General features: G+C 43.9%; 1 protein-coding gene across 5 annotated transcripts; it reads right to left on the bottom strand.

Annotated features, from left to right (window-relative positions):
- Nucleotides 1–103: 103 nt before the first annotated feature.
- Nucleotides 104–26,383, bottom strand: PMS2 (PMS1 homolog 2, mismatch repair system component). 5 transcript variants are annotated; one of them, XM_067705476.1, is made up of 16 exons: nt 26,222–26,288; nt 24,546–24,710; nt 23,886–24,020; nt 23,125–23,211; nt 22,839–22,941; nt 21,957–22,140; nt 18,763–18,930; nt 18,071–18,168; nt 16,594–16,693; nt 14,928–15,012; nt 13,386–13,541; nt 10,090–10,960; nt 6,876–7,043; nt 4,487–4,587; nt 3,776–3,945; nt 104–1,218 (listed from the first exon to the last, which is right to left on the bottom strand). In XM_067705476.1, the coding sequence occupies exons 2-16, from the start codon at nt 24,574–24,576 to the stop codon at nt 1,075–1,077; spliced, it is 2,601 nt and encodes an 866-aa protein (XP_067561577.1). In that variant the 5' UTR covers nt 24,577–24,710; nt 26,222–26,288; the 3' UTR covers nt 104–1,074. The 5 variants fall into 5 exon arrangements, with proteins under 5 accessions (XP_067561577.1, XP_067561578.1, XP_067561576.1 ...); XM_067705477.1 differs by lacking the exon at nt 24,546–24,710 and having other exon boundaries at nt 23,886–24,025; nt 26,222–26,383; XM_067705475.1 differs by lacking the exon at nt 24,546–24,710 and having other exon boundaries at nt 26,222–26,354.
- Between the last annotated feature and the right edge of the window lies 1 nt (nt 26,384).

Below are 26,384 nucleotides of genomic sequence, written 5' to 3'. Positions count from 1 at the left end.
GAAAACCATCGGACAACACACAGGGATTCTACCTCCAGTACCAGTCAGTAACTAGACCATCTTGCAGCTCACACTCCCAGAAAACCAAATCACAGCATCAAAGTTACAGAAAAACCAAAGCCTTTTATTTCCCCTTGCCTACAACGCTCTTTGCCACCCTGGCTGCAGCGGAGAACATTTAAAAATAGAGACCCCCAGGAGTGCCCTGGTGGCCTACTGGTTAGGATTCCGGGCTTTTGCTGCCGTGGTCTGGGTTCAATCCCTGATCAGGGAACTGAGATCCCGCAAGCAGCGCGGCACAGCCAAAAACAACAAAAAAAACAAAAGAGACCTCACCCCACCTGGTCGACTTCTTCCAGCTGGACAGAGAATATCCCTTGGGTATCTTTGGATTATTTTCTAAATTTAATATGCATTAGGGTTGAAAATGACTAACTCAAAAGGACCATAATTTTCAATTTATGAAGTTAAACCATTATGGGCTTAATCATCATTAAGAGCTGAAAAGTGGCAGGCTAAAATACGTCAGGCCAGAGCAGAAGTCTAGGTGACTTCCAAAGCGCTCTTTTTGTAAAACATGCTCTTGCTGCTACACCACACACACACAGACACACACAGACAGACAGACAGACACACACACACATATGTTCAAATGTGAAGCAAAAAATGTTGCAAGCAATGCTCCACATGGATTGAAAAGTTCTCAAGATCACTTCTAAACGGACCTGATGCATTTTTAAGCAGCAGGTTCATTGAGAAACAAACCCCAAAATGGTTACTTAAAACCCTGCCTTGAAAAACAGAAAAATCTGCAATAAGATCAATAGCTCTTTAAAATGAGAAATGTTAGGGCTTCCCTGGTGGCGCAGTGGTTGAGAGTCTGCCTGCCGATACAGGGGACGCAGGTTCATGCCGCGGTCCGGGAAGATCCCACATGCCGCGGAGCGGCTGGGCCCGTGAGCCATGGCCACTGAGCCTGCGCGTCCGGAGCCTGTGCTCCACAACGGGAGAGGCCACAACAGTGAGAGGCCCGCGTACCGCAAAAAAAAAAAAAAAAGAAAGAGAGAAATGTTGTCAGTTTTGAGAAATGATGTCCAGATTGGCAATGTGTCTCATGGTGGGCCTTCCGTGGGGACAGTTCCAGGGATGGTCCATCTCCCCCATGTGGGTGATGAGTTTCTTCATCTCACTGGTGTTAAGAGCAGTTCCAATCATCACCTGCATGTGAGACATGATGGCTTACATTAAAGTTTTACTGGTTTTTGGTTAGAAAAGCAACTCTTCAGAAGCCCTGTTCTCTACAAAGAGGCTGGACAAGATTACAACAAAAGCAACAATTCCCTGAAAAGTCCTCCCCCGAAGAACCCTACCCTCTAGTATCTCAGCCCTCGGCCTCTTTGTGACATCCAGCCCCTCCGTGGCTCTGTCATGGCAGCACATCCTCAGGAGAGACGCCGACCACTCCCATCCAGGACCAACCAGTCTCACCAGCTCCACCAGCATCCACATCCCAGCCGCCCCGACCTCCCACCATGGCGACTGCAGCGGCCTCCTAACGGGCCTCCCCACTCTCCTCCTTCTCCCTTCAACTCGTCCTCCACTCGCGGCCAGTGATTCCTTTTAAAGGCGCGTCAGATCACGTGGCTCCTCTTCGAAGCCCCGCCCCCCACCTGGATAATAGCCCAAGTGCATCACCTGACTTGGCCCTCACTGGCCTTACTGCCCACACCTGCGAGCAAGCAGCCCTTCCGCCCCCACTGCAGCCACACCAGCACCCCCTTGCCTCTAGTACAAGCCCATAAAGCGAGTACCTGCCTCAGGACCTTGTCACTGGCTGTGCCCTCTACCCAGGATACGCTTCCCTCAGATATCTACATCTCTCATGTTCCCTCTCCCGCAGGCTGCTGCTCAAATGTCCCTGCCTCCCTGCAATGAAACAGCTCGCCTTGTCTGTCCTCTGTAGCCCTCGGGCTGTGCCTGAGCACCCGGGAGAGGCTACTTCAGTTGGGTGCTCAGGGAGGCCAGAGGATGGGAGGGGGCCAGGTGGGCGAAGAAGGCGTGCGGAGCGGGGCATCCAGGCAGAGGGACAGCGAGCGAGGACTTGAGGCGGGAAGGAGATGGTGTGGCAGGCGTGGCTAGAGCCGAGCGTAGGACACGGGGCCCACAGGTGCAGCAGAGGACAGCCCGCCCCCCTCAGCCCATGTGCTGTGCGGAGACAGCGTTGCGGCGCCAGGGACCCGCCAGCGTGGGGACTGAGAAGCAGCCCGTGGCCCCAAAGATCTCTGCATCACACGAGGACACGGCATTGTGAACACCTGGCCATCAGCACAGGCCAGGCCCAGCTCTGACTCCTACCCCCGACTCCAGGATGGGGAGATCAAGGTTAGGCCTTTATCAAAGAACCATCTGTGGCTGAAGTCAGGTCCGGGGCCCTATTCTCTCATCAAACTCTTGCCTGGAGGAATTTCATCCGACGCCATGGCCGTAACTTAGAAAACCTAAACCTTTCTCCCCAGCACTGACACTTCCCCTGGCTCTGGATTCACTGACGTGACTGTTCTCAGACACCTCCTCTCACGTCTAATAGGATCTCAATACAACGCGTCTAACAGAGAATGCTGAACCCCACCACCCCCAAAGGTGAAAATGCCACAGCCCTTGCCCCACCTCCCTCATCTCCGTTGTGACACCCTCTCTGTGGTCTCTTTCCCATGGTCACCCTCCAGCACCTCCTGACACGTGCAGCGCAGGCACCCAGGTTCGGACCAGGATCCCAAGGACCCTAAGTGGGTCCCCGGATGGGGCCCCACCCCCATCCTGGTCCCCCATCCGTCACACGGGGTCAGCCTCTGGCTTCACCAAACACCCCGAACCTTTGCACTTGCTAATTCTTCTATCTGGAAAGTTCTTTCCCAAGGGGCTCCAGCTCACCTTCCAAGCGTCAGCTGGGAGGTCACCTCCTCACACAGCCTCACCGCGACCACCCGCCTCGCTTCCCGGTGCTCACTCCCCACCCCCATACTGTTTTCTCTACCGAACTTGTATCTGAGGCTGCCGTTATTAATGTTATGTCCCTTTCCCCCACTAAACTATAAGCTCCACGAGGGCAAGGACCTCATCTGCCGACCTGTGCCCCCAGCACCCGGACCAGGGCCGGCCACCCAGCGGGGGCTCAAGGGGTCTCTGCTGAGTGAATGAAGGGGTGGGCCAGGGGGTCTCTGCTGAGTGAATGAAGGGGTGGGCCAGGTGATGCAAACACACGTGCTCTGCTTTGACATCAGGCTCATCACCTACCACTGCTAGCGTTTTCTAGAACCAGTCTGAGCAGCGGGAGCCAGACAATACGCAGTGCCCGCCCTTGGGACTCCTGCGAAAAGCGAGCCGACTGCAGGGTTCTGGATAATCTCGTGCAGGGCCCTTGAGGGCTGGCGGCCCCTAATCTTTACCCACCAGTGTCATTAATGCCCATAAGGTCCATAGATGAACAACGTGGATCCCCAGCTAACTGCGTGGGAGTGACGAAAGCTCTGAGGACACTGCTTCAGGGACGCTGAGAAACAGCAGTAATTATGGGTCGGAGGTCTGACCTAAGGCAGACGTGCAGGGCTTACGTGTTACAATGGCTGAGGACAATGGGACTCTACGTACACAGCCCAGAGCGACCATCACCCACATTTAATAAGGCTGACAAGTCAGGGGCTGAACTGAGAACTTCCAAGGCCCATGAGCTGGAGCAGACCCGCCAGGCTCCTGCAAATAAGCTTGCTTTACTTACAGACTTCCGACAGGCCCTGGAGGCAAACATCTGCCTGACCCGGGAAGGCCGGCACATGACACCGGGGCTGTCGCTCAGCATGAAGATCAGTTCATCTATGTCCTGGGGTCCAAAGGTCCAGCTTTTACTAGTTGGCAAGGAAATCAATTTAGCTCTTTCAGTGACCGGCGCTAAAAGAAGAAAATTTGGAGAAAAAGCCGTCATTTGAAAAATCTGATTCATTTGGGTGCTATTTGTAAGGAACTTCTGAAAGAGAGGGCAGAAGCAAAACGCTTTTGGGGGGAAGCATGTTCATCTCTTATAAAAGACGCTGAAGTGTATGACCTCAAAGATCGTTCTCGGGCTTCCCTGGTGGTGCAGTGGTTAAGAATCCGCCTGCCAATTCAGGGGACACGGGTTCGAGCCCTGGTCCGCGAAGATCCCACATGCCGTGGAGCAGCAAAGCCTGTGCGCCACAACTACTGGGCCTGCGCTCTAGAGCCCGAGAGTCACAACTACTGAAGCCCACACACCTGGAGCCCGTGCTCTGCAACAAGAGAAGCCACCGCAATGAGAAGCCCACGCGCCGCAACTGGAGAAAGCCCGCGTGCAGCAACGAAGACCCAACACAGCCAAAAATAAATAAATAAGATAAATAAATTTATCAAAAAAAAAAAAGATCGTTCTCAGCTCTAAAAGGACACAGTTCTACAATCCTAAGTAATAACTTACCGCCTTCATCGATAACAAAGTCAAAGCCATTCTTTCTGAATATTTCCAGATTTTCTATTAGAACTGCTTCATTGACAGCTGTTAAGTTGAGAGTCTGAGGTCTGAAAAAGAGAGACCCAAACTAGACCTTGAAGTCAAACATTTGGCTCTAAAGCAGAAATGAAACTAAAACAACAATTCTGTGATTCTTTGAATTCATTTCAAAAAGCAACACGAATAACATGCTTCCAGCTATGAGCCTCTCCTGTCACAAAACTCCGAGCATTTCCTTTTAATTTTTTTTTAAGTTCTTTTTAGAAGTTAGAGTAATTCCAAAAGTAGCCTGCCTTTCCTCAATCTGCCATACCACCCCAATGACTGTCTTTTTTTTAATTCTCTTCTCCAAGATAACGATATGACCTAAAAATGCTACTTTTCCTCCTCACAATAAAGACAATTTGAAAAGTTGGGTTCGGTCACTATAGACATTTGAAAACAGAAGAAACAGCATCTGTTTTGCTATCCTGCTCCTTCTGCTTACATTCTTTTTTTTTAAAGATTTTTTTTTTTGATGTGGACCATTTTTAAAGTCTTTATTGAATTTGTTACAATATTGCTTTCGTTTTATGTTTTGGTTTTTTGGCCCCAAGGCATGTGGGATCTTAGCTCCAGGGATCGAGCCCATACTCCCTGCACTAGAAGGCGAAGTCTTGACCACGAGACTGCCAGGGAAGTCCCCCCTGCCTGCATTCTTTATCCAACCATCTCTCCTCTTGGATTTACCGAGTGCTTAGTAAGACAGACACCGCTAAAGCAGGAGATATAAAGGTGAGCAAACACAGACCCGTTCTCTGCTCTCATGAAACAAACAGTCTAGTGGGGAAAAAAAGACATTGATCAAACAGTCAAACAAACAAATTGTAATTACAAACTACACTGAGAATCAGGAAGAAGAGACACCCAGGGCCATAGGAGCACAGAGCATGTGAGACTTGGCCTGGAGAGAGAGGGCGTCAGGGAAGGCTTCTCTGAGGAAGTGACCTTTGAGCTGAGATCTGGGGCTGAGTGGCAGTTATCAGGTGATGGGGGTGAGGGGTGGGTGCAGGGGCAAGTATTCTAGGCAGAGACAACAGTCTGTAAAAAGGCCCTAGGATGGACCATGGGTGTTCCCAGAGCCACACACAAAGATCTGCTTCATTCTGCTTAATGGCTCTGTAGGAATTCATCAGGCCTGTCAAGGGAAAAGGAAGGATGGCCAGAGTATAGAGAACAGGAGAAGAGGGCTTAGGAACAGCTGAAGAGGTCATCAGGGCCAAACTATGCTGGGCCAGTAGAAAAGGATGCAGTCGTGGTCTTTATCCTTTCATCCTGAAGTGTGATCCACATGGGACCCACAGTGGCATGTGATTATCCAGGTCAACTTGAAATGCCACAAATGAGACCGTACTTACACCAAATGGCTAAAAAATAAACGACCTCTGTAACAGGGGCAGGAATAGCTCAGTATTATACAGTGGCTCATTCAATGTCTTTACTATTACTACTTACTCCTACTGAAAATAAATATAATTAAGCCATTCTGTAGGATACAGAGTACTCAGCAAATAAACTAGGTATGTTTTCCAGCTGAGTGGCTGTTTTAGTGGTAACTTCTTCATGCTGGGATCTGCTGCCGTTGGGATCTGAGTTAATTACGTAGTTTAATTTCCAAAATGAAAATCCAAGACCTCTCCTTAGGACTTCGCTTAAGGAAAGACTTCTGGTTTATATGCTACACCATCACACCACCCTGTAAAATGGTCAGTGTAAAACATTCAATTTGGCAAAAGAGAGATAAATACCAAATTCTGCAGTGACTAATCACTGGTATCGCTCTACCACAGCTGAGGACAGACACACAGGCACTGCTGACCTTCTGAACACGTGAACTCCATGTACTCTAAGTAGATATACTCTGTACTATAAATTGTTCTTCATCAAAAGGATTTTCTGGCCAACCAGTGATCAGCATTTTTGAACAGCTTAAAAGAACTTTAAGTATCTTTTGATACTTAAAGAATCCATTAGCTGTGTGACCTTGGGCAAGTTATTAAACGTCTCTCAGTTTTATCACCTGTGAGATGTTGGTGGTAATATACAGTAACTACTTCAAACGTTTGTGAGGATTAAATATAAATTGCTTCAACAGCGCCTGGCACCAAATAACACTCCATAAATGGCAGGTATGACTATTATTACGCAAAAAGTGTAAAAATCTGCTGTAAGGATACGTACAGACAAAAAATACAGATAGATAGATAGGTATAGGTAGGTTTAGACAGAGATAAAGATAGGCACTCTTATAGCTAAGAGATCTTAAATTTGCGGGATGAAACAACACTGAAAATTCTGAACACTGAAATGAACTTACGCTATAAGCCTTTGACCCTGGAGGACAGTGTGCTGCTGAAGCATCTCGAAGTTGTATTTCTCATCCGTGGCATGCTGGTCCACTATGAAAATATCTGCGTTCAGTTTGGTGATGATAAATCCCAAGTTAAACTGACCAATGATTTCCATTTCTGCAAACATCGTTTTGCTGCATGTAGAAAATGTTAATTAGAAGACATTTTAATTTCTTTTATTGTCTGCGCTGCACGGCTTGTGGGGTCTTAGTTCCCTAACCAGGGATTGAACCCACACCCTTAGCAATGAAAGCACGGAGTCCTAACCGCTGGACTGCCAGGGAATTCCCATTTTAGAAGACGTTTTAAAAGATTCCTTCTCTGCTTATAAAACACTAATAAAAAAGTACAAAAACATAAAATAGACAAAGTCCCTAAAAATCCCACTTTCTAAGGATAACATTATTCATTCCTCCAACTCTCCAGGTGACATTAGTTACTACTATTAATGATTTGGTCCATATCCTTCCAGACCTTTGACTATACATTGTTTAAAAAAATGGGGCTTCCCTGGTGGCGCAGTGGTTGAGAGTCCGCCTGCAGATGCAGGGGACACGGGTTTGTGCCCCGGTCTGGGAAGATCCCACATGCCGCGGAGCGGCTGGGCCCATGAGCCATGGCCACTGAGCCTGTGTGTCCGGAGCCTGTGCTCCGCAACGGGAGAGGCCGCAACAGTGAGAGGCCTGCGTACCGCAAAAAACAAAAAAACAAAACAAAACAAAAAATGGAATCAATTCTTCACACCATTTCACTCTCATCACTTAACAATGCATCTCAGATATTTTTTCAGACCATAGAGACCTACTTCATTCTTTTTAATGTCCATGTAGGAATTCAGTATGTGGATGTACCAATTTGTCTGACAAATTCTCTACTAAAGGACACTTCAGTTGTATCCATTTTAAGAAACACAAACAAAGGTGCAACATCCCTCTACATACATCTTCTCTACTGTGGATGTATCTGTATGATAAATCCCTAGATGTGTTATTATTATATATGTACACTTTGATAGGACATCTATAAAAGTTTACACTCCCACCAATATGTACAGTTGTCCCTCAGTATATGCAGGTGATTGGTTCCAGGACCCCCAGGAAACAAAAATGCCCAGATGCTCACGTCCCTTACATAAAATGGCACAGTACTTGCATATAACCTATGCACATCCTTCCCATATACTTTAAATCATCTCTAGATTACTCATAATACCTACTACAATGTCAATGCTATGTAAAATAGTTGCTAGCACGCAGCAAATTCAAGTTTTGCTTTTTGGAACTTCCTGGAATTTTTAAAAATTTTCGATCTGCAGTTGCAGAACCGGCAGATACGGAGGGCTACCTGTATACGAGTACCTTTTTGTCAATAGTGGATATCGATCCTTCTAATGGGGAGCACCCCCCACCCCCTGCCCACCCCAGGCTGAGCTTCAGACTTTGTTGGAACAGGCGTGGCTGCATTTCGTTCATTTATGAATGAAAATAAGTTGGTTGGAGTAGTAGAGTGAGCACTGCTGGGCCTCCTGCCTGCTGCCAGTGGCTGCCTTGTAGGAGGAAAAGACAAGGGCATCACAGGAGCAAAAGAGAAGCCGCGGCTCCTGCTGTCTTGCAGTGTCCCTCCAGCGCCCCCTGCTGATCAAGTCTAACAGTGCACCAGGAGAAACGCTTACATGGTTCAGCCTCCAGGACTGCAAAGCAGGGCAAAGAGTGGATTTGGAACTGAGAGGCAATAAATTGGTAATTGGCACAAATACCAACTCCCTGCCTCTGATTGCTCTTCCAGGAACCGCCTGGGTCTGCTCCGGTTCCCCAGGCAGATTGCCCATGGGAAGAACCTGTGCCGGCCTGAAGACCCGGGTCTTCTGTGTCTTCGGCAGGCGTATCTCCCACCATAAACTAGAACCTAGCATCTGGCTTAAAGAAACAAAGTTTTACAGCTTGGTATATTTAGTTATAATTCAAAATGCAGAAACAGGAGCTGGTAAACACAACCTCAGTATCTTCACTGCTGCCTAACCTTTAGCTCAATACTTTTTCCTGTGCTTCTCAGGAAAACATAAACCTCATCAGACCAATAGCTCAGAAGTACAGCCAATCCAACAGCCGTGCCCTGAAAGCCAGAAGCCAATGCCAGACCCTTGTGGATCAGCTTCTCAATGTGACCTTCTGGGGTACTTGTCAAAAATGCTGATTCCTGGGCTCCACACCCAAGACCCGCCAGATCTACTAAGGCAGAAACACTGGAATCTGGCCATACATAGGTCCTGCTTGTTTAACAAGCTCTCCAAGTGATTCTTAGGCATACCAACGTTCAAAAACCATGATAACAGGTGAGCAATACATGTTTGCAAACTTAATTAAAATCTCTATTTAAAAATATTTAAGGAACCTGGCTCTCTTCACTGGCTCCCTCTGAGTTCACAACCAGAAAGATTCATTTCCATTAATTACACACCTTTTAAAAGAAATAAAGGTTCCTGAAAACCCTTCTCCGTCTAAGCTAGGCACTATGAATAACAAAGAAATTATATAATACTCAGTGAAGAATTTATAACTGAAATCAGGCAAAGCCTGTGTGGTCCAGGCTAAAAGTGCTATAAAAATGCAATGTACTTGCTGAGTTGCACTGTGCACAGCACATTTCAGTAACTGGTGACACAAAACAAAGACAAAATTTAAAAAATAAAAACTATTTCAAAAGAATTCATCATTTTTAAGAGTCACAATGTTGGACACGACTACTGTCAAGAAAGTGCTGGTGACCAGTGTTTGCTATTATCTGTATTGTGAAGATTTTTCTTTAAATTGACTTTTTTACTTAACCCTATCTGATGCAATCTTCTTGAAATCATAGCTTTGATAATGTGATAAGTTTTCCTCATACATGTTAAAATGGAAAGATGGGAAATAGCAATATTCCCCAAAGCTGCCCTGAATTCAATGCCGGGAGAAGTCACCATACGCTGAAAACCTCCAGGAAAAGGAATAAAATTGGGGTGAAGAAGGCCTTGATTGATTTGGACCCGATGGAAAAGATGTGCAGAGAAAACCTAAGGAAAAAAATTCCTGTAAGATTTCAGGCTGCAGAACTGCCTGGTCAAAGAGTTCTTTAAAGAAAATTAATGTGATGGATGTGAGAGGCAAGGAAAAGAAGTTGGCGAGTGGAAAAAGTTGTTACCTTATCTCTTTTCTTAGTTCATCTTCTGCTGCTTGATTTTCTCCAGGGCAAATCTTTGCCCGAAACTTCCTATAATTTTGTCCACCTTCTTGTTGCTGTTCTTGCTGACATAACTGCTTTATTCGTTTGGCTAAAGAGCTCATAGAAAAGTCAAGGGGCACTATTTTCTTGTTAATTTCAACAGCTACATCCACCTCGGGCGCTGAAGCGTTCTGAGTTTTCATGGACTCTGGAGGGACATCGGGATTTAAAGGAACCCCTTCTTTTCTAAAACGCTTTGCGTTTGGGGATGAGAGCTGAGTTGGCTGCAGCGAAACTCTAGCTCGGGAGCTGCTTTCTTCGTGGTCTAAGTGGCAATTCGTGCCCGAAAGACGATCGTCCGTTTCAGGTAACTTCTCCAAAGACTCCACATTTTCTTGCGAAACCCCATCTTTGGGGGAGCTTGCCACATGGTCACTGCTGGGCTGGCTGCCCGTTTTTGGGGTGCTGGACCCCTCCTCAGAGCCGGCAGATGCGCTGCTGTGCCCCCAGCCCTCCTCCGTGTCCACTCTGCCCATCGGGTCACAGGGCCCCTGAGTGGAAGTCACCCCTTCCTCCCGAGGTTCAGAGATGTGCTTCCAGGAGCAGAGGGGCCTTGAAGCGCTAGGAAGTGGGGTGCTGCTTTTCTGTCGTGGAGAAATCCGTCTTGGGTCGGTGGCCTTCGGACCCCGAGACTTGTTCTCCACTGTGTGACGAAGGGAAAAGGCCTCTCTCAGTCTGGAAATGGTCACTGCCCTTTTCTCTTCCCCGCGAGTCCTTAATGGGGCGGGATCATCCTGCTTCTCTGGCACGGGCTTCTCCACCTCTGCCGAATGCCTTTTTATTAAGTGACCTAAGCAGATGTGAACAGAAAAGGGCGTCAGGGGCTGCGCGGAAATAGAATAAGGGGATACTTGTACGTGAACGGGCACTTCACAAAAGAGGAGCTCCGAATGGCTGATCCAATGTGTGAACACAGTTCTACATGAACCATAAAGAAGACATGAATTAAAACCACAATGTGATGCCACTATATACTCATCAGAACAGTTAAAATTCTTTAAAAAAATGTTTACAAGGCTGAGGATCAAATGGGATGCTTAAATACTGCTGGTGGTGTTGAAATTGGTACAACTGCTTTGTAAAACTCTCTGGGAACATCTAATCTGAACATGCACACCTGTGACCCCGCACTGCTATCCTACCAGAAATGTCTACCTGTGCTGGCCTAAACCATGGATGGGGATATTCGTGACAGCTATATTCATGGCAACCCAATCCTGGAAACCACCCAGTTGTCCACAAATAAGTCGTGGTATTTAAATACAACAGAATACTGCACAGCAACGAGAATGAATAAATGAACTGTCACACAGGACTTGGATGAATCTCACATACAAAATATTGAAAGAGAAACCAACGATGGAAAAATGTAAATACTGGATGCCTTCAAATTAAAAACAGAACGAATCCATGGTGTTAGACGTCAGGAAAACGGTTCCCACCGGGGGTTAGTGTCTGAAAAGGGGTACAAGGGTGGTTCTGCGGGTGCTGCTTCCTGATCTCAGGGCTGATGCGCTCACGACACATTTGCTTCTGTGTGGATGCTGTACTTCGACGAAAGGGCTAAGAAGAGGGCGTCGATTTGACTGTGCCTCAAGATGCAGAGATAAGTTGAGCAGTTTCTCTGTATGGGGTGGCCTCTCTGGCCACGCACGTGCGCACGCGTGTGTGCGCTTGCGTGCGCGCGTGCGCTCAGAGCTGCTACCTCCGGCCCATTCCACACAGACGCAATGCTCCCTACCATCCTCCGCCCCATCCCCCTCCCGGGCCCTTGCGCGCGCATGCGCACACATGCACGCACGCAGCCATACTATCCCATGCAGAGTGGGCGGCAGAGATGTGAGGTCAGTAGCTCGGCCGCACTCGTGGCAGTGGTCCTGTGCGCCTCTCCCACCACCCAGCAGCCCCGCCCCACCCTGAGGAGCTTGTGTTCCCACCATACTCTCCGGCTGTCACAACTGCCGACCGTGGCCCTTGATGAGAGCGCACCTCACTGTCTTCCAAGTCAGCCTCTCCGCCCCCCAACCCCAGGGGTGTTAGGAAAAGGAAGGACAGAGCCACTCTGGGTCCCGCGCCTCCTCTTAACCCCTGGCTTATGGCTCCTGGTACCCTCGCGTTATGAAGCCTCATCCCGGAACGACTTCCTCTGATTGTCACCTGAGCTTTCCACCAAACGTATTTTCAGCTTCCTGAGCTGCTCTCTGGTGTTTTCCCCCCGCTGGAGTACACAGTGATTGGGACCCGCCACCTCCGTCTCTGCACAAACATACGTGGAGCTCGGGGGTAGGTTGGCCTAGAGAAGGGTATCCACCCCAAGGAGCGGATCTGGCTGTCAGAAGGGGTAGCCAGCTCCTGCCTCGCTACGGAAGGCTACTGGGCTCAGCTGTGGACGCCTCCCTGCAAGGTGCCCCGGATGCACTTAGCTTGGAGGCAAAAGAATAAAACCAACTATTTAAACGAAAGGCTGCTCACTCAGGATCAGGAAGTAAAACAATGATTGTGCATATTTTTACCGAGGTCAAACCAGCTTTGGGCCAAGTTTCATCTCAACATGCCACTCAGTGATGAATGCACAGGGGGGACGTGAGGGAAAACGGCAGAGTAAGGGCCCCCCCAAATTCCCTACTCCATAAAAGATAGGAGAAAACGGGTAAAAATGGTCAGAATCAACTTTTTCAGAACTCTGGAAATTAACAAAAGGCTTGCCAAGTTCGGGGAGTGTTTTTGTTTGTTTGGTTTTTGGTTTTGGCCACGCCGCCTGCCTTGCAGAATCTCAGTTCCCCACCCAGGGATTGAACCCAGGCCCTGGCAGTTTAAGTGCTGAGTCCTAACCAATGGACTGCCAGGGAATTCCAATGGGGGCGTGTTTATTGAAAGGAGAATGGGTGAGTCTTGGTAAGAAGGCAGCCCTGGGTGATCCAGATTACCTTAAATCTGCAGCTACGTACTTTCTAGGGTGACACGTCCTCTCTGAGTTGGCCATTATCCCCTCTGACAGCCAGATCCACTTCTTGGGGCAGATACTCCTCTAGGCCAGCCTGCCCCCCATCTCCATGTCTATTTGTGCACTGTGCAGAGATGGAGGTGGTAGGTACCCATCAAAATCTGACAGATTTTGTTTCATGCCAAAAAAAACTTTGCCTCCGAAAGAATAAGGAAAGTATCACAACAGCTACAAGTTTTAGAAGCTGTTTATACACGTGTGTTTCTCTTACCTTCGACGTCAAACAGCGGCTGCTGACTGACGTTGAGCTTGTTAACATCATTATCGAACATTCCTATCAAAGACGTCTTTAAAACTGCCAACAAAAGCTTCTCCTCCTGTAGTAAAATTTGCCTTTTATCTGGAGTAACGTTGATGTCGACACATTCTAAAGCAAAATAGAAAAGATGCCAATTGTGTTTAAGTTCACGTTTAACAAGAGATATTTCCCCATCGACTATTTTATTCACTTGCACTTGCCAAAAGCCATGTCCAGATTCATATTCATACTATAAAACTAGCCCTTTCAAATAAACAAGGAAAAGATGAATAATTTTTTAAAGAGATGAAATATGCAAGCATTTGAGTAGGTAAATTGCAAAAGAAAAAAAGCAAATAAACCCATGAAAAGGTACGATAAAATTGCAAACTAAAATGTCATTTTTATCATCTATTGAATCTGGTTAAAAATTATAACACCTAGCACATTGTTGGTAGGTGTGTAAATCGGTATAACAGGATCCCATTTACTGACCCAATGATTCTACTTCTAGAAATTTATCTTGAAGAAATAATCAAAAACATAGGTAATGATTTATTTATAAGAACAGTATTTAAATTTCTAAAAACTGAAAACAACTAAAATAGGCACAAACATAAAAGTTTACAATCAAGATATATCCACACATTGAAATACAATACAGCTATTAAAATCATGTTTCTGAATAAACTTTAATGACATGGAAGAGAAAATGTTCACATCTAAGGATAAAGAGCACAAAATTACCCAAAATTATTTTCTCACTCCAAAAAATATGGATATATCATTAAATATATATATATTTTTAAGGTGTGCACATATATATTTCTAAGCAGCTAAAAAAATATTGGATAACAATAAACCATAATATTAGCAATCAGAAGAAAAGTATCTACATGAAATGAGTTATTTTCAAAATCAGGGAGAACATATAGTCTACTTTCTCCCTCGGCTGACGTGAAAAAGTCACATTTTTCCGAACAATACAATTAATGTAGTCTCAAGTAGAAAGCAGGAGATATATAGTCTGTATAAAAAATAAAAGTCTAAAAAGATTTTTAATTAAAAAAAATTTTTTAAGTCTATAAAAATATGTATCACCATTAACTGTTGCTATAAAAGTCTCTTTCTGGTCATATCAGAGCTTTATAATCTCATTTTATTCTTTTAGGAGTAAGTCACCAGGGACTTCCCTGGTGGTGCGGTGGTTAATAATCCACCTGCCAATGCAGGGGACACGGTTCAATCCCTGGTCCGGGAAGATCCCACATGCCATGGAGCAACTAAGCCCGTGAGCCACAACTACTGAGCCTGCGCTCTAGAGCCCATGAGCCACAACTACGAGCCCGTGCGCCTAGAGCCCGTGCTCCGCAACAAGAGAAGCCACCACAATGAGAAGCCCACGCACCGCAACGAAGAGCAGCCTTCGCTCGCCGCAACGAGAGAAAGCCCATGTGCAGCCTGAAAAAAAAAAAAAGAAGTCACCAATTTTACTGAAATGTCAGTGGAACTTACCCAAGTCAACAGAAATGTTAAGAACAACAAATGGATACTGATGCCGGTTATACATGTGATAGATCTCATTCACAAGTCTGGAAACCTATACAAAAAACAAAGATTAGAAAAGAATAAATGTTTCCTTCCCCCAGTTTCTAATAACATGCTACTCTAACCAACCGTTAAAAGGATACATTTTGAACAGCTTTCTTGAAGTATAATTGGCCTAAAACAAACTGCACTTAAAGTATACAATTTAATAAATTCTGACATATATAAACACCCATGAACCCATCTCCACAATCAAGATAATGAAGATATCCATCACCCAAAAAAAGTCTCCTCTTTCCTCTCAAAGGGGTATCTTTTTTTTTTTCAAAGGTGTATCTTTAATCATAGATTCATAAAACTGAATCTTTTTCCATACTCAAGATGCTCTTAAAGAAATGTCAATAAAATGAGGTGCGGTTTAAATGCTCATAAAACATTCAAATGTACACAGAAATGTATTTATATGACTTTATAATGAGATTATTAAATGGCATTAGGGATAAGCCATAAAATCACACCAATTACAATATAGGTTAAAAATTTAGAAGCTGAGGGACTTCCCTGGTGGTCCAGTGGTTAAGACTCTGTGCTCCCAATGCAGGGGGCACGGGTTGGATCCCTGGGTGGGGAGCTAAGATCCCGCATGCTGCATGGCGCAGCCAAAAAAAGAAGAAAAAAAGAAAAACTTCTACGCTCTATACGCTAAAAAATATTAAAAAAAAAAAAAAGAAAAGAAAAATAATAGAAGCTGAACCATATCTGGCTGATAGAAGTAATTTTGGGGAATCCCCTGGTGGTCCAGTGATTAAGACTTGGCACTTTCACTGCTAGGTATAATGTTGCGGAAGATGCAAAGTCAAAACTGACCACTAAAAGTGCTATAATCAAGATGATCAGTTTAAGTTTGAGGCAGAAGTAATCTGGGCCCTTATTTTCCTGGAAAATGGACAGAACAAAGAGAAAATACAAAAGCATACGCATGTGTGTCCGTCTATACCAAATAGTCTAGATAATGGTGAATGTTTTAAAATGTTTACTTTCTTCTAATAGTGATAATTTTTACGATAATAAATATATTGGTTATTAATATGTGTCCATATGTATGCACATATATATAATTGAAACCACTGTATGGTAGGTGTTTTTAAATGCCTAAAATAAGATGATTTATGGATAACCAACAAAGGATCTACTGTAGAGCACAGGGAACTGTACTCAATATTCTGTAATAACCAAAATTGGAAAAGAATTTGAAAAAGAATAGACACGTGTATGTATAACTGAATCACTTTGCTGTACACCTAAAATTAATGCAACACTGTAAATCAACTATACTCCAATATAAAATAAAAAATTTTTTTAAAAAGAAATTAACAGCAAGACACTTTAAAGATATTTTTAAAAATATTTTAAAATGACAATATAACATTGTTAAAATAATATCAATATATTTGCATAAAAACATGTTTTTAGAATAAAATTGATTAGAATGAAAAAAAGATAAAGTAATGTTTCTGAGTCAAAGTCCCAAGTTCCATGTAAATTGCCTGTGTCAGAAAATGTTATTTAATAAAAAATAAAATTAAAACTAAAAGCTAAAAGAAAAAACTAATCCCCCCATATTTTGAAATACCTTTGCTGGGTCACAAGGCCGCCGATTGATAAAGAAAAACTGTCTGTCCGTTGAACTTCTTCCCACGCCGTGAGCACAGTGAGAAATAAAACCTGAGATACTGTTCAATGTTAATGCCGTTAGGGCAGGATTCCAGAACAGAAAGGATCAGACACACATCAAACGGCACATTCTCAAAGTGAAAAATAAAAACATAACCCCTGGTGATGAGCTGACAAGTATTAACATTTCAGGTAACGTGTATCTGTGCTCCATTCTGGTGAATCATTAAGGAACACAGACCCTCTGGAATGTTCCAAAGCTCCCATCATTGACAAATCCTCCATGGGCAACCCAGTGGGTTCAAAACTGATTCGTTTCAGCTCTCACTTTCCCTATTAAATCCCTGGCCTCCACACAAGGAGTTGGTCTCACCCCACACTCACATTCTAGAACCTTCGTGCAGTCCCCACCAAGCTGTCCAGGAAGCCCACGGACCTGTATCCAGGCTCTTTGCCCACATTCCCCGCCTTTTCAAAAGCTGTTCTCTTGGGATTTCCCTGGAGGTCCAGTGGCTAAGACTCTGCACTTCCAGTGCAGGAGGCGCAGGTTCAATCCCTAGTTGGGAAACTCAGATCCGTACGGTGCGGCCAAAAAAATAAATATAAAACATAAAATCTGTTCTCAGTTAGCAAACTTCTATCTCCTATGGCGTTGGTTAAGGGCTTCACCTGAGATTTACCCCAGGGATATTTGAGTTTCCATAAGAATGATACCTTAGCATAAAAAATGAATCCCCGGGCTTCCCTGGTGGCGCAGTGGTTGGGAGTCCGCCTGCCGATGCAGGGGACGCGGGTTCGTGCCCCGGTCCGGGAAGATCCCACATGCCACGGAGCGGCTGGGCCCATGGGCCATGGCCACTGAGCCTGCGCATCCGGAGCCTGTGCTCCGCAACAGGAGAGGCCACAACAGTGAGAGGCCCACGTCCCACAAAAAAAAAAAAATGAATCCCCATCTTTAATTTCAGGGATAAGCCAAAGGCAAGTGGAGGGAGGGTAAGCAATATGGGCCCAATTCTGCTTATGGAAAAATGTCTATTTTTCTTACACTAAAAGTAATGATGCTGGATTGGATTCTGGGTAAGGCACGAGTTAAAGGAAAAGCGCCTCTATCCCTCTATGCCAGGCCCTGACAAAGTGAAACATTATACATAATTTAAGAGTTATTCTAATTGTTCACTAAACAGAGCCTCTTCTACAAACGCTAATTTAATAAGAAACCCCCTAAAATGCACCAGTTACCCAGAATACTGCTTACATTAAGAACCTGACTCCTCCATATAAATCCTCTTTCTCAGCAATAATACTGCCTACAGTTTATAATGGACATAAGAAACTATAAGCTTTAAAATCACAATCTTTAAAAACAAAACCAAAGAAAAAAAAAACAACTCAAAAAAATTGTTTGATCGTAATTTTCCTGGCACCAATTAACTTACCAAAACAGGTTCTGCAGAGCCTGGGAAGAGCTCAGCCCGTATTCTTCACGGACAGTGTCACTAGGGGGCAGCTGCACAAAAGGGATGAGGCTTTGCAACTGAAAGAAATCACGGTTTACAGTTATTTCCTAATAAAGCAAGAACCAGCCTGACTTCAGAAAGGAAGATATAACGAAGGTTTTGTGTGTTTTCCTTCCTAGCCAAGCTGTCCACATTAAGAGGACAAAGAATCTCAATAGTTGCATTTTGCAGTTCTATAATAAATAATTTTGATTTATTAGCAAGATGAAACACTTGTGCTCCTACTTCTCCATAAACAATACATTGCCCACAATACTTTTTTTTCAAGGAGAGAGTAAAAGGATTATTTTAAAACTTGCAGCTCCTAACATTAATTTTTGTGATAGGGACGTAGTTTAAAAAAAAATCAATTCTTAGAATTTTTTCTTTATGCTATTGGAAAGGACAGTAGAAACCTGCCATAATCACTAGAGCAATAAAGTGTTTTTAAACAACTGGCCACCCAGTTTTTTGTTTTAGAATGATTATTTTCGTTGTGTGGTGGTGGATGGATACGAGTGAGCTTCGGTCTAGAGGCTAGGAGATCAGTGAAAAGACTGCCGGAGAGCTCCAGGTGCGAGATTTGAGCACCTGAATCAAGAAAAAAAAACAAAAGAACAGGCCACCACTACCTGTTTCTGCCCAAATACAGATCCGATATTTTCCTTCATGCTGGAGCCTCCACTGGTGCACACCACAGGCTGCCTCTTACCCTGTCCAACCTGATTGGTGCAACTTACACGGACGCCCGCTGAAATGATACAGTAGGCGTGTAAGACCTGGACCATTTTGGAGAACTCCTGTTTAAAAAACACAAATGCAAGGACTCAATGTTACTTCAATCTTACAAGCAGCGCATGATTCAAGTTATACAGTCAATTCAAGGTTCTCATATCATCTCACAAATAAGGCAAATTATTCCTGACAGAATGATCCACGAGTTGAATGGTATCAAAGGGAAATCAGAGGATAAGGTGCTTGACCACACTTTCCTCATTTCCAAAATGTCCAGGCCTTCTGCTCTAAAAATCGAGAACTATGTTCCCTTTGACCTTGAAATCCTTCCTCTGGAAATTTATCCTTGTAGAAAGACTCGCATAAACAATCAAAGATCTATTATGAAAGGGCTTCCCTGGTGGCACAGTCGTTAAGAATCCGCCTGCCAATGCAGGGCACACGGGTTTGAGATGTGGTCCAGGAAGATCCCACATGCCACAGAGCAACTAACCCCGTGTGCCACAACTACTGAGCCTGTGCTCTAGAGCCCGTGAGCCACAACTACTGAGCACGTGTGCCTAGAGCCCGTGTGCCTAGAGCTTGAGCTCTGCAACAAGAGAAGCCACCGCAGTAGGAAGCCCGCACACTGCAACGAAGAGTAGCAGCCCCCGCTCACCACAACTAGAGAAAAGCCTGCACGCGGCAATGAAGACCCAACATAGCCAAGCATAAAAATAATAAATTAAAAAAATTTTTTTAAAAAGATTATGAAAATGTTCATTGAAACAATCTGTAATTGTGAAAAATTATAAACAACCTAAGCAACCATCAACCAGGGACTAATTAATTACAGTATATCCACATAATGGTGCCATGATAAAAAATAAGGTAGTTACCAATCGACCAAAAACAGGTATCTACAATATACTATATTAAAAAGTCAAGGCATAGAACAGTATATATAATATGATCCCAATTGTTTAAAAAAATAGAAACATATGTATAAAGATTGTATATACATGTATGCATTTAAAGTCTAAGGGATATAGGGACTTCCCTGGTGGTCCAGTGGTTAAGACTCCGCACTCCCAATGCAGGGGGCCCGGGTTCGATCCCTGGTCAGGGAACTAGATCCCACATGCATGCTGCAACTAAGAGTCTGCATGCTGCAACTAAAGACCCTGCACACTGCAACTAAAGATCCCGTATGCTGCAACAAAGACCCAGAGCAGCCAAATAAATAAATAATAAATACTAAAAATTAAAAAATTAAAAAATAAAGTCTAAGGGATATAAACCAAACTCTGGGAGATAGGCAGAGACAATACCAACTTTCTACTGCACACAATTCCATGTGACTTAAATGTTTAATATTCTATGTCACTTGATTTCATTTTTTTTAAATATTTATCTTGAAAAATTTTCCAAGATTTATAAATACATGAAACTAAAAGGAGTCTGGGAAGATTCACCAAACTGTTAACAATGGTCATCTCTGGCGAGCACAAGTTCTTTATGCCTGTATTTTCTAAGACACCAATTTTTTTTTACCATAAGATACAAAATAATAATAATTTTCTCTGTACAAAATTTTTTAATATTTGAATTAAAAAACATTTTTAAAGTTTCCTGTATTTTTCCAAAATTAATAGTTATAACTAGCACAAATTGTTTTAAAGGTAAAGAAAGTTTTTAGCAGCATATGTTTAAGTAATGTTTTTGATTATAAAGAATATATAGGTACAAAACAGAAAGGTACAAGGAAGATGGCAAAAAGCACGAGTGATCGCACATCCAAGAATAACCACTGGTAGCATTCATGCGTCTACTCTCCCAGGCTTTTTTCTATGCATATTTTGGCCAGTTGCTTTGTTTTTACAAAACTGTAATCATACACACACACACACACACACACACACACACACACACACAGGTATGATTACATGTGTGTATATATATATGATTATGTATATACACATGTATGTATACACATATATAGACAATTTATAACTGCTTTTTAAACACAATTATATAATATTTATCATTTTCATTCCAATTCATAAAACTTGTAATGATTCACTTCTCAGGGAGCCAAAAAAATGACCTTATTAAAAATAAAGATAGAATCAAAAAATAATGCTTGTCTTAAAAGACTCATTTCCCATATTAGAAGACCTCATAAACACAATTTGATGATTCTTTTCAAGAAAAGAAAAGGGCGGCTTCCCTGGTGGTGCAGTGGTTAACAATCCACCTGCCAATGGAGGGGACACAGGTTCGAGCCCTGGTCCGGGAAGTTCCCACATGCCATGGAGCAACTAAGCCCGTGCACCACAACTACTGAGCCTGCGCTCTAGAGCCAGTGTGCCACAACAACTGAAGCCCTCGCACCTAGAGACCGTGCTCTGCAACAAGAGAAACTACTGCAATAAGAAGTCCATGCACTGCAATGAAGAGTAGCCCCTGCTCGCTGCAACTAAAGAAAGCCCATGTGCAGCAACAAAGACCCAACGCAGCCAAAAAAATAAATAAATAAAATAAACAGATTTATTAAAAAAAAAAAAAAGGGTAAATCACCCAAAAGTTAGGTCTTTGAGGGGAAGAAGCAAGCTAAGCACTTCTCCAAAAATCAAGGGAAGAGAATGAACGGGAGTGCAAACCATCCTGAGTGATCTTGGACTACATTTGGGCATCACACTCTCTAGGCTCTCGGATTCTGAATTTACCGTACCTTTCTTTTTTTAATTAATTAATTTACTTACTAATTTATCTATTTTTTGTCTGCACTGGGTCTTTGTTGCTGCGCGCAGGCTTTCTCTAGTTGCGGCAAGCAGGGGCTACTCTTTGTTGCGGTGCGTGGGCTTCTCATTGCAGTGGCTTCTCTTGTTGCAGAGCATGGGCTCCAGGCGTGGTGGCTTCAGTAGTTGTGGCACGTGGGCTCAGTAGTTGTGGCTCACGGGCTCTAGAGCACAGGCTAGTAGTTGTGGTGCATGGGCTTAGTTGCTCCGCAGCACGTGGGATCTTCCCGGACCAGGGCTCGAACCCCTGTGCCCTGCATTGGCAGGCAGACTCTCAACCACCGCACTACCAGGGAAGCCCTCTACCGTACCTTTTTAATATTCCTTTGAAACTCCTTATGGCGCACAGGTAGCGTATAAAATAACTGCTGCACGCTGACTGTCGTCCCTCTGGGTCGTGGGTAGGGGGTTTTCTGGAGGATTTTTCCATTGTGATCAAACACCAGTCGAGTCCCAACCTTCGCAGATGTGTGGCAGGTAGAAATAGTTACATCACTGTACAAAAAAGCCAGCAGAGCACAGTCAGCTAGAGACTCCCAGGTGCTGGTCATCACGTGCTCATTTTCTCGCTTCTGTTCTCTCTAAACTCCCCTAAAAAGGTGATGATCCCTCCGAGATCATCAAGAGAGTTTAAATGGGTAAGGAGTCATCATAAAATCCAAGGTTTGGCCCAACAGGTAGTGAGAGAGTTCTGTAAATGTTTTGTTTTGATAAAAGCTTTGATACTCATTTTGGTTAAACTGCAAAATAAAAGATCTCAAAACTTACGTATTCACCAATAAAGAGTTATTTCTCAGTTTGGCTACTACTGTTCTAACAAAATCTTAGAAGCTGTTGTGTAATTAATTAAGTGCTTCAGCTAAATTTTTTCCTCAACGTCAAAATAAATTAAAACCAATAGCATATGGTATCTATAATGTATTATTTATACCTTACTTTTAAATTGAGAAGTTACTGCCTTAATAAGGGTAACAACTTTTTTACAATACTATTTGCTTCATTTTGTTCATTCATTGCTTACGTTTCAGAAGTATTACCACTTAGGTTGGTAGTAAGATAAAACAGAATGCAGAAGTTAGTAGTTGAGACATTCCGATGGAAAAGTGTAAACAATAATGATTCTAAGCATACTTTTCAATTTTCAGAGAGATTTTTATAAGGGGTCAAGTTAGTGGATAAAATTATTGCATCACCTCAGTGCACAGAGTGAGCTCAGAGCTTCCCCCCGAAAGCCAAAAGTTTCAACCTGAGTGAGGTCAGCAAACTCCTGAATCTTAGAAGTGTGATGCTTCAGAGCTGAAAGAGAGGTGGAGAGTAAGGCCGAAGAGATCGCAAGTGATACAGCAATGAACACACACAATACCCACCCAAGTGACTGGTTTTAAAAAGCTGTTTTGTGTTTCCTAAGACAGTGTTACGCCCAATTCTCAGACATTTGGCCCAAATATTTTAAAATAGGATTAGCAAAATGCAACTTACTTAAGCCTTCAAAGTTTTCTTCTTCTACCCCGCATCCATTGTCTGAAACTTCAATGAGCTCCGCCCCATAGTCTTTAAGCCTGAGCTCTAGAAAGTTTAAAATATTGATTTCTCAAATTGATCCATGTAAAAAGGCTTTAGAGTGACAGTATTTATAACTTACAAAATGCAACTTTGAGTCCTAACTATATTTATTTAAATGTACTACTGTCATTTTGTATATTTTATTTTTTAAAGGCCTTCTTGGCTATTTACTAGCCCAGATAAAATAGTTTTGTTCTTATTTTCTTTCCTTTTTCTTTCCTTCAAGAGGACAGTGTTAACACAGTCATTAAAGAGAACAAGTTCTGGAATCAGACTCCCTAGGATCATATTTTACTAGCTTTATAACCTCAAAACAAAAGTAAATTCCTTGTGCCTTAATTTCCTCATTTGTAAAACGGAGATAATAATTATAACAATAATAATAATTCCAATCTCATAAAGTTATTCTACAGATTAAATGAGGTATCCCATCTGTATAGCTCTTAGCACAATGCCTGCCTGGCACATAGTAAGAACACAATAAAAGTTAACCGCTATTATTATTATTACTACCTAGCTAAATACTAGGCACATAATAATGTGCTAAATTTATGTTTAAAAAATAATAATTTCTCTGTATATCAATACCTGATTGCCTTATTACAGTAACAAACATGTCTTGAATAAAACAGCATAAACTGATTCTTTCTTGTGGTTTAAAACTCTCCCAAACTTACCAATGTTAGTGGCACTGGCATCCACACTATTTTCCACCAACTCCTTCACAGCAGTGCTTAGACTAAGGACCACTTGGCCAGAACAAATCTGATGGACTGACTTCCGATCGATAGGTTTGATGGCCTTAGCAAGTTCTGAACTAAAGAAACAGGTTATAAGACAGCAAGGAGGCAATTATGCATTTTCATCCTGGTTTTAACTGTGGGAAATGATTCATCTCCGTTAACAGTTAATGCGTCTAATCCATTCATTATATTAACATATCCATTTATTATATTCACAAATATAAATGTTGGTCTACAATCCTTAAACATCTGTCAAAAAGTCTTCTGAATAGATATTTCAAATGAAACAGACATTTAAAATCTAATTAAACTGGGATCTACATGGAGGAGACACATCCCCCTAAGGCTATGGGTGAATAATCTTTTGCAACAATAGGATCTTCTTTCTTGAAAATTGAAAGCAATGTTTCCCACACAATTCGAAAAGCCAAAATTTTGCTGGGAAATCCAGTGTTCATGTCAAAATCAAAACCATCTCAGAAATCGGGTACCAGTTGGGTAACTATTCCTATGGTTGCCTACAAATCCCCACTCCAAACCCAGGCTGCGAGCTCCTGCCTTAGCAAAGGCCCTCACGGTTCTGGCTGTACCTACCTTCAGAATTTTCCAACTGGTTTGTCTCCATTTTCTCTCTACTTCAATCAATCTTCCATGCTACCACCAGAGTTACTTTAGAAATCACAAATCTGGTCAAATAATTTTTCTGCTTTAAGAACTTACTAGCAGACTTCCCTTGTGGTGTGGTGGTTAAGAATCCACCTGTCAATGCAGGAGACACGGGTTCGAGCCCTGGTCCGGGAAGATCCCACATGCTGCGCAGCAACTAAGCCCATGCGCCACAACTACTGAGCCTGCGCTCTAGAGCCCACGAGCCACAACTACTGAGCCCACGTGCTGCAACTACTGAAGCCACCACGCCTGGAGCCCCTGCTCCGCAACAAGAAAAGCCACAGCAATGAGAGGCCCGCACACAGCAACAAAGACCCAACGCAGCCAAAAAATAATTATTTAAAAAAGAAAAAAACTTACTAGCATCCCACTGTCCGCTATATTAAGTTTCAAATCTAGTCACAATTGGACCCCAATCTACCTTATTTTCTCTCTCTCTCCAATCCTCCCATTGCCAATTCCCCTACATTCTGGTCACAGCGAACAACTGTTTCCTGAATATCACAAGCTCTTTTAGACACTGCATCTTGCCCATACAGGTGTGTAGCCTCCTACTCCTCTGCCTGGCAAACTACCTCTCGTGTACATGTTCACTAATTTAGCAATTTGTAGTAATCGGTTTTATTGATAACTTGGGTGTAACTGAACACAGGAGCATCCCTGGGAGGGAAATCTTTGGGTATTTCCCACAACATACAACACATAATAGACCCTCGGTAAACCCTTGTTAAAAAAAAAAAAAAAGAACAAACATCTTTATTCTTATTCGACCTTGCAAAGAATTCCACTCAAATTTGTCTCAAATGGAAAAACTGCAGATGACGCCACTTAAAATGGAATAAAGGGGCTTCCCTGGTGGCGCAGTGGTTGAGAGTCCGCCTGCCGATGCAGGGAACACGGGTTCGTGCCCGGGTCCGGGAAGATTCCCACATGCCGCGGAGCGGCTGGGCCCGTGAGCCATGGCCGGAGGGCCTGCGCGTCCGGAGCCTGTGCTCCGCAACGGGAGAGGCCACAGCGGTGAAAGGCCCGCGTACCGCAAAAAAAAAAGGAATAAAGTATCTTTAAAAAGTTTGTTGATTTGGCAAGACACCATAGGCTACAGGTCTATTCCTGATATTTATTTGAGCGAATCTGGATTCAGGAATCTGACACAGTGCAACAGTGCTACCCGAAGATTCACTACCCCTAATTCGGTGTAGCTGCCGGTAATCACATACTCGAGATACAGAAGCAATGCGTTTCTTAAAACTGTCCACCTCAAATTAGCATATGCCTTAAAGCGTCCCAGAAAATAACCCTCAATTTTGAAAAAGAAGAGAGAGCAACCAGGTAAAAAGGAAATTAATTCCGTCTACTGCGATTTCAAGCTCCGGCTTCAGGTCCACAGATGCATGGCGGCGTCCGGGCAGCGGGCCGAATCCCCCACGGACCCCGACCTCAAAGCGCACCCACAGGGCGGCGGGTTGGGGGAGCGCCGAGGAGCCTGGCCTGGGGCCTGCATGCGGCCGGCTCGCCCAGCGCCGCGGTCACTTTCCCCTCAGGGGTCTGGAACGCTGTGGGCCTTAGGGCGACCGCGAGTAGAGGCTGCAAGCTCGGCTCACCTCGGCACGTCGGCTTGCTCCATGGATGCAGAGCCTGATCCTGGAATCGGAACAGTTTGCGCCGCCGCTCCCACGGTGGGGGGGGGGGGGGACGGAATCCAGCCACCCTGCCGCCCATTGGCTGCTTCCGACACGGTGTCCCGCCACTTCCGGATAAGGCTAC

This window comes from Pseudorca crassidens, chromosome 15 (assembly GCF_039906515.1).
Source record: "Pseudorca crassidens isolate mPseCra1 chromosome 15, mPseCra1.hap1, whole genome shotgun sequence".
Lineage (NCBI taxonomy): Eukaryota > Metazoa > Chordata > Mammalia > Artiodactyla > Delphinidae > Pseudorca > Pseudorca crassidens.
This window is presented reverse-complemented; position numbering and strand designations above follow the sequence as displayed.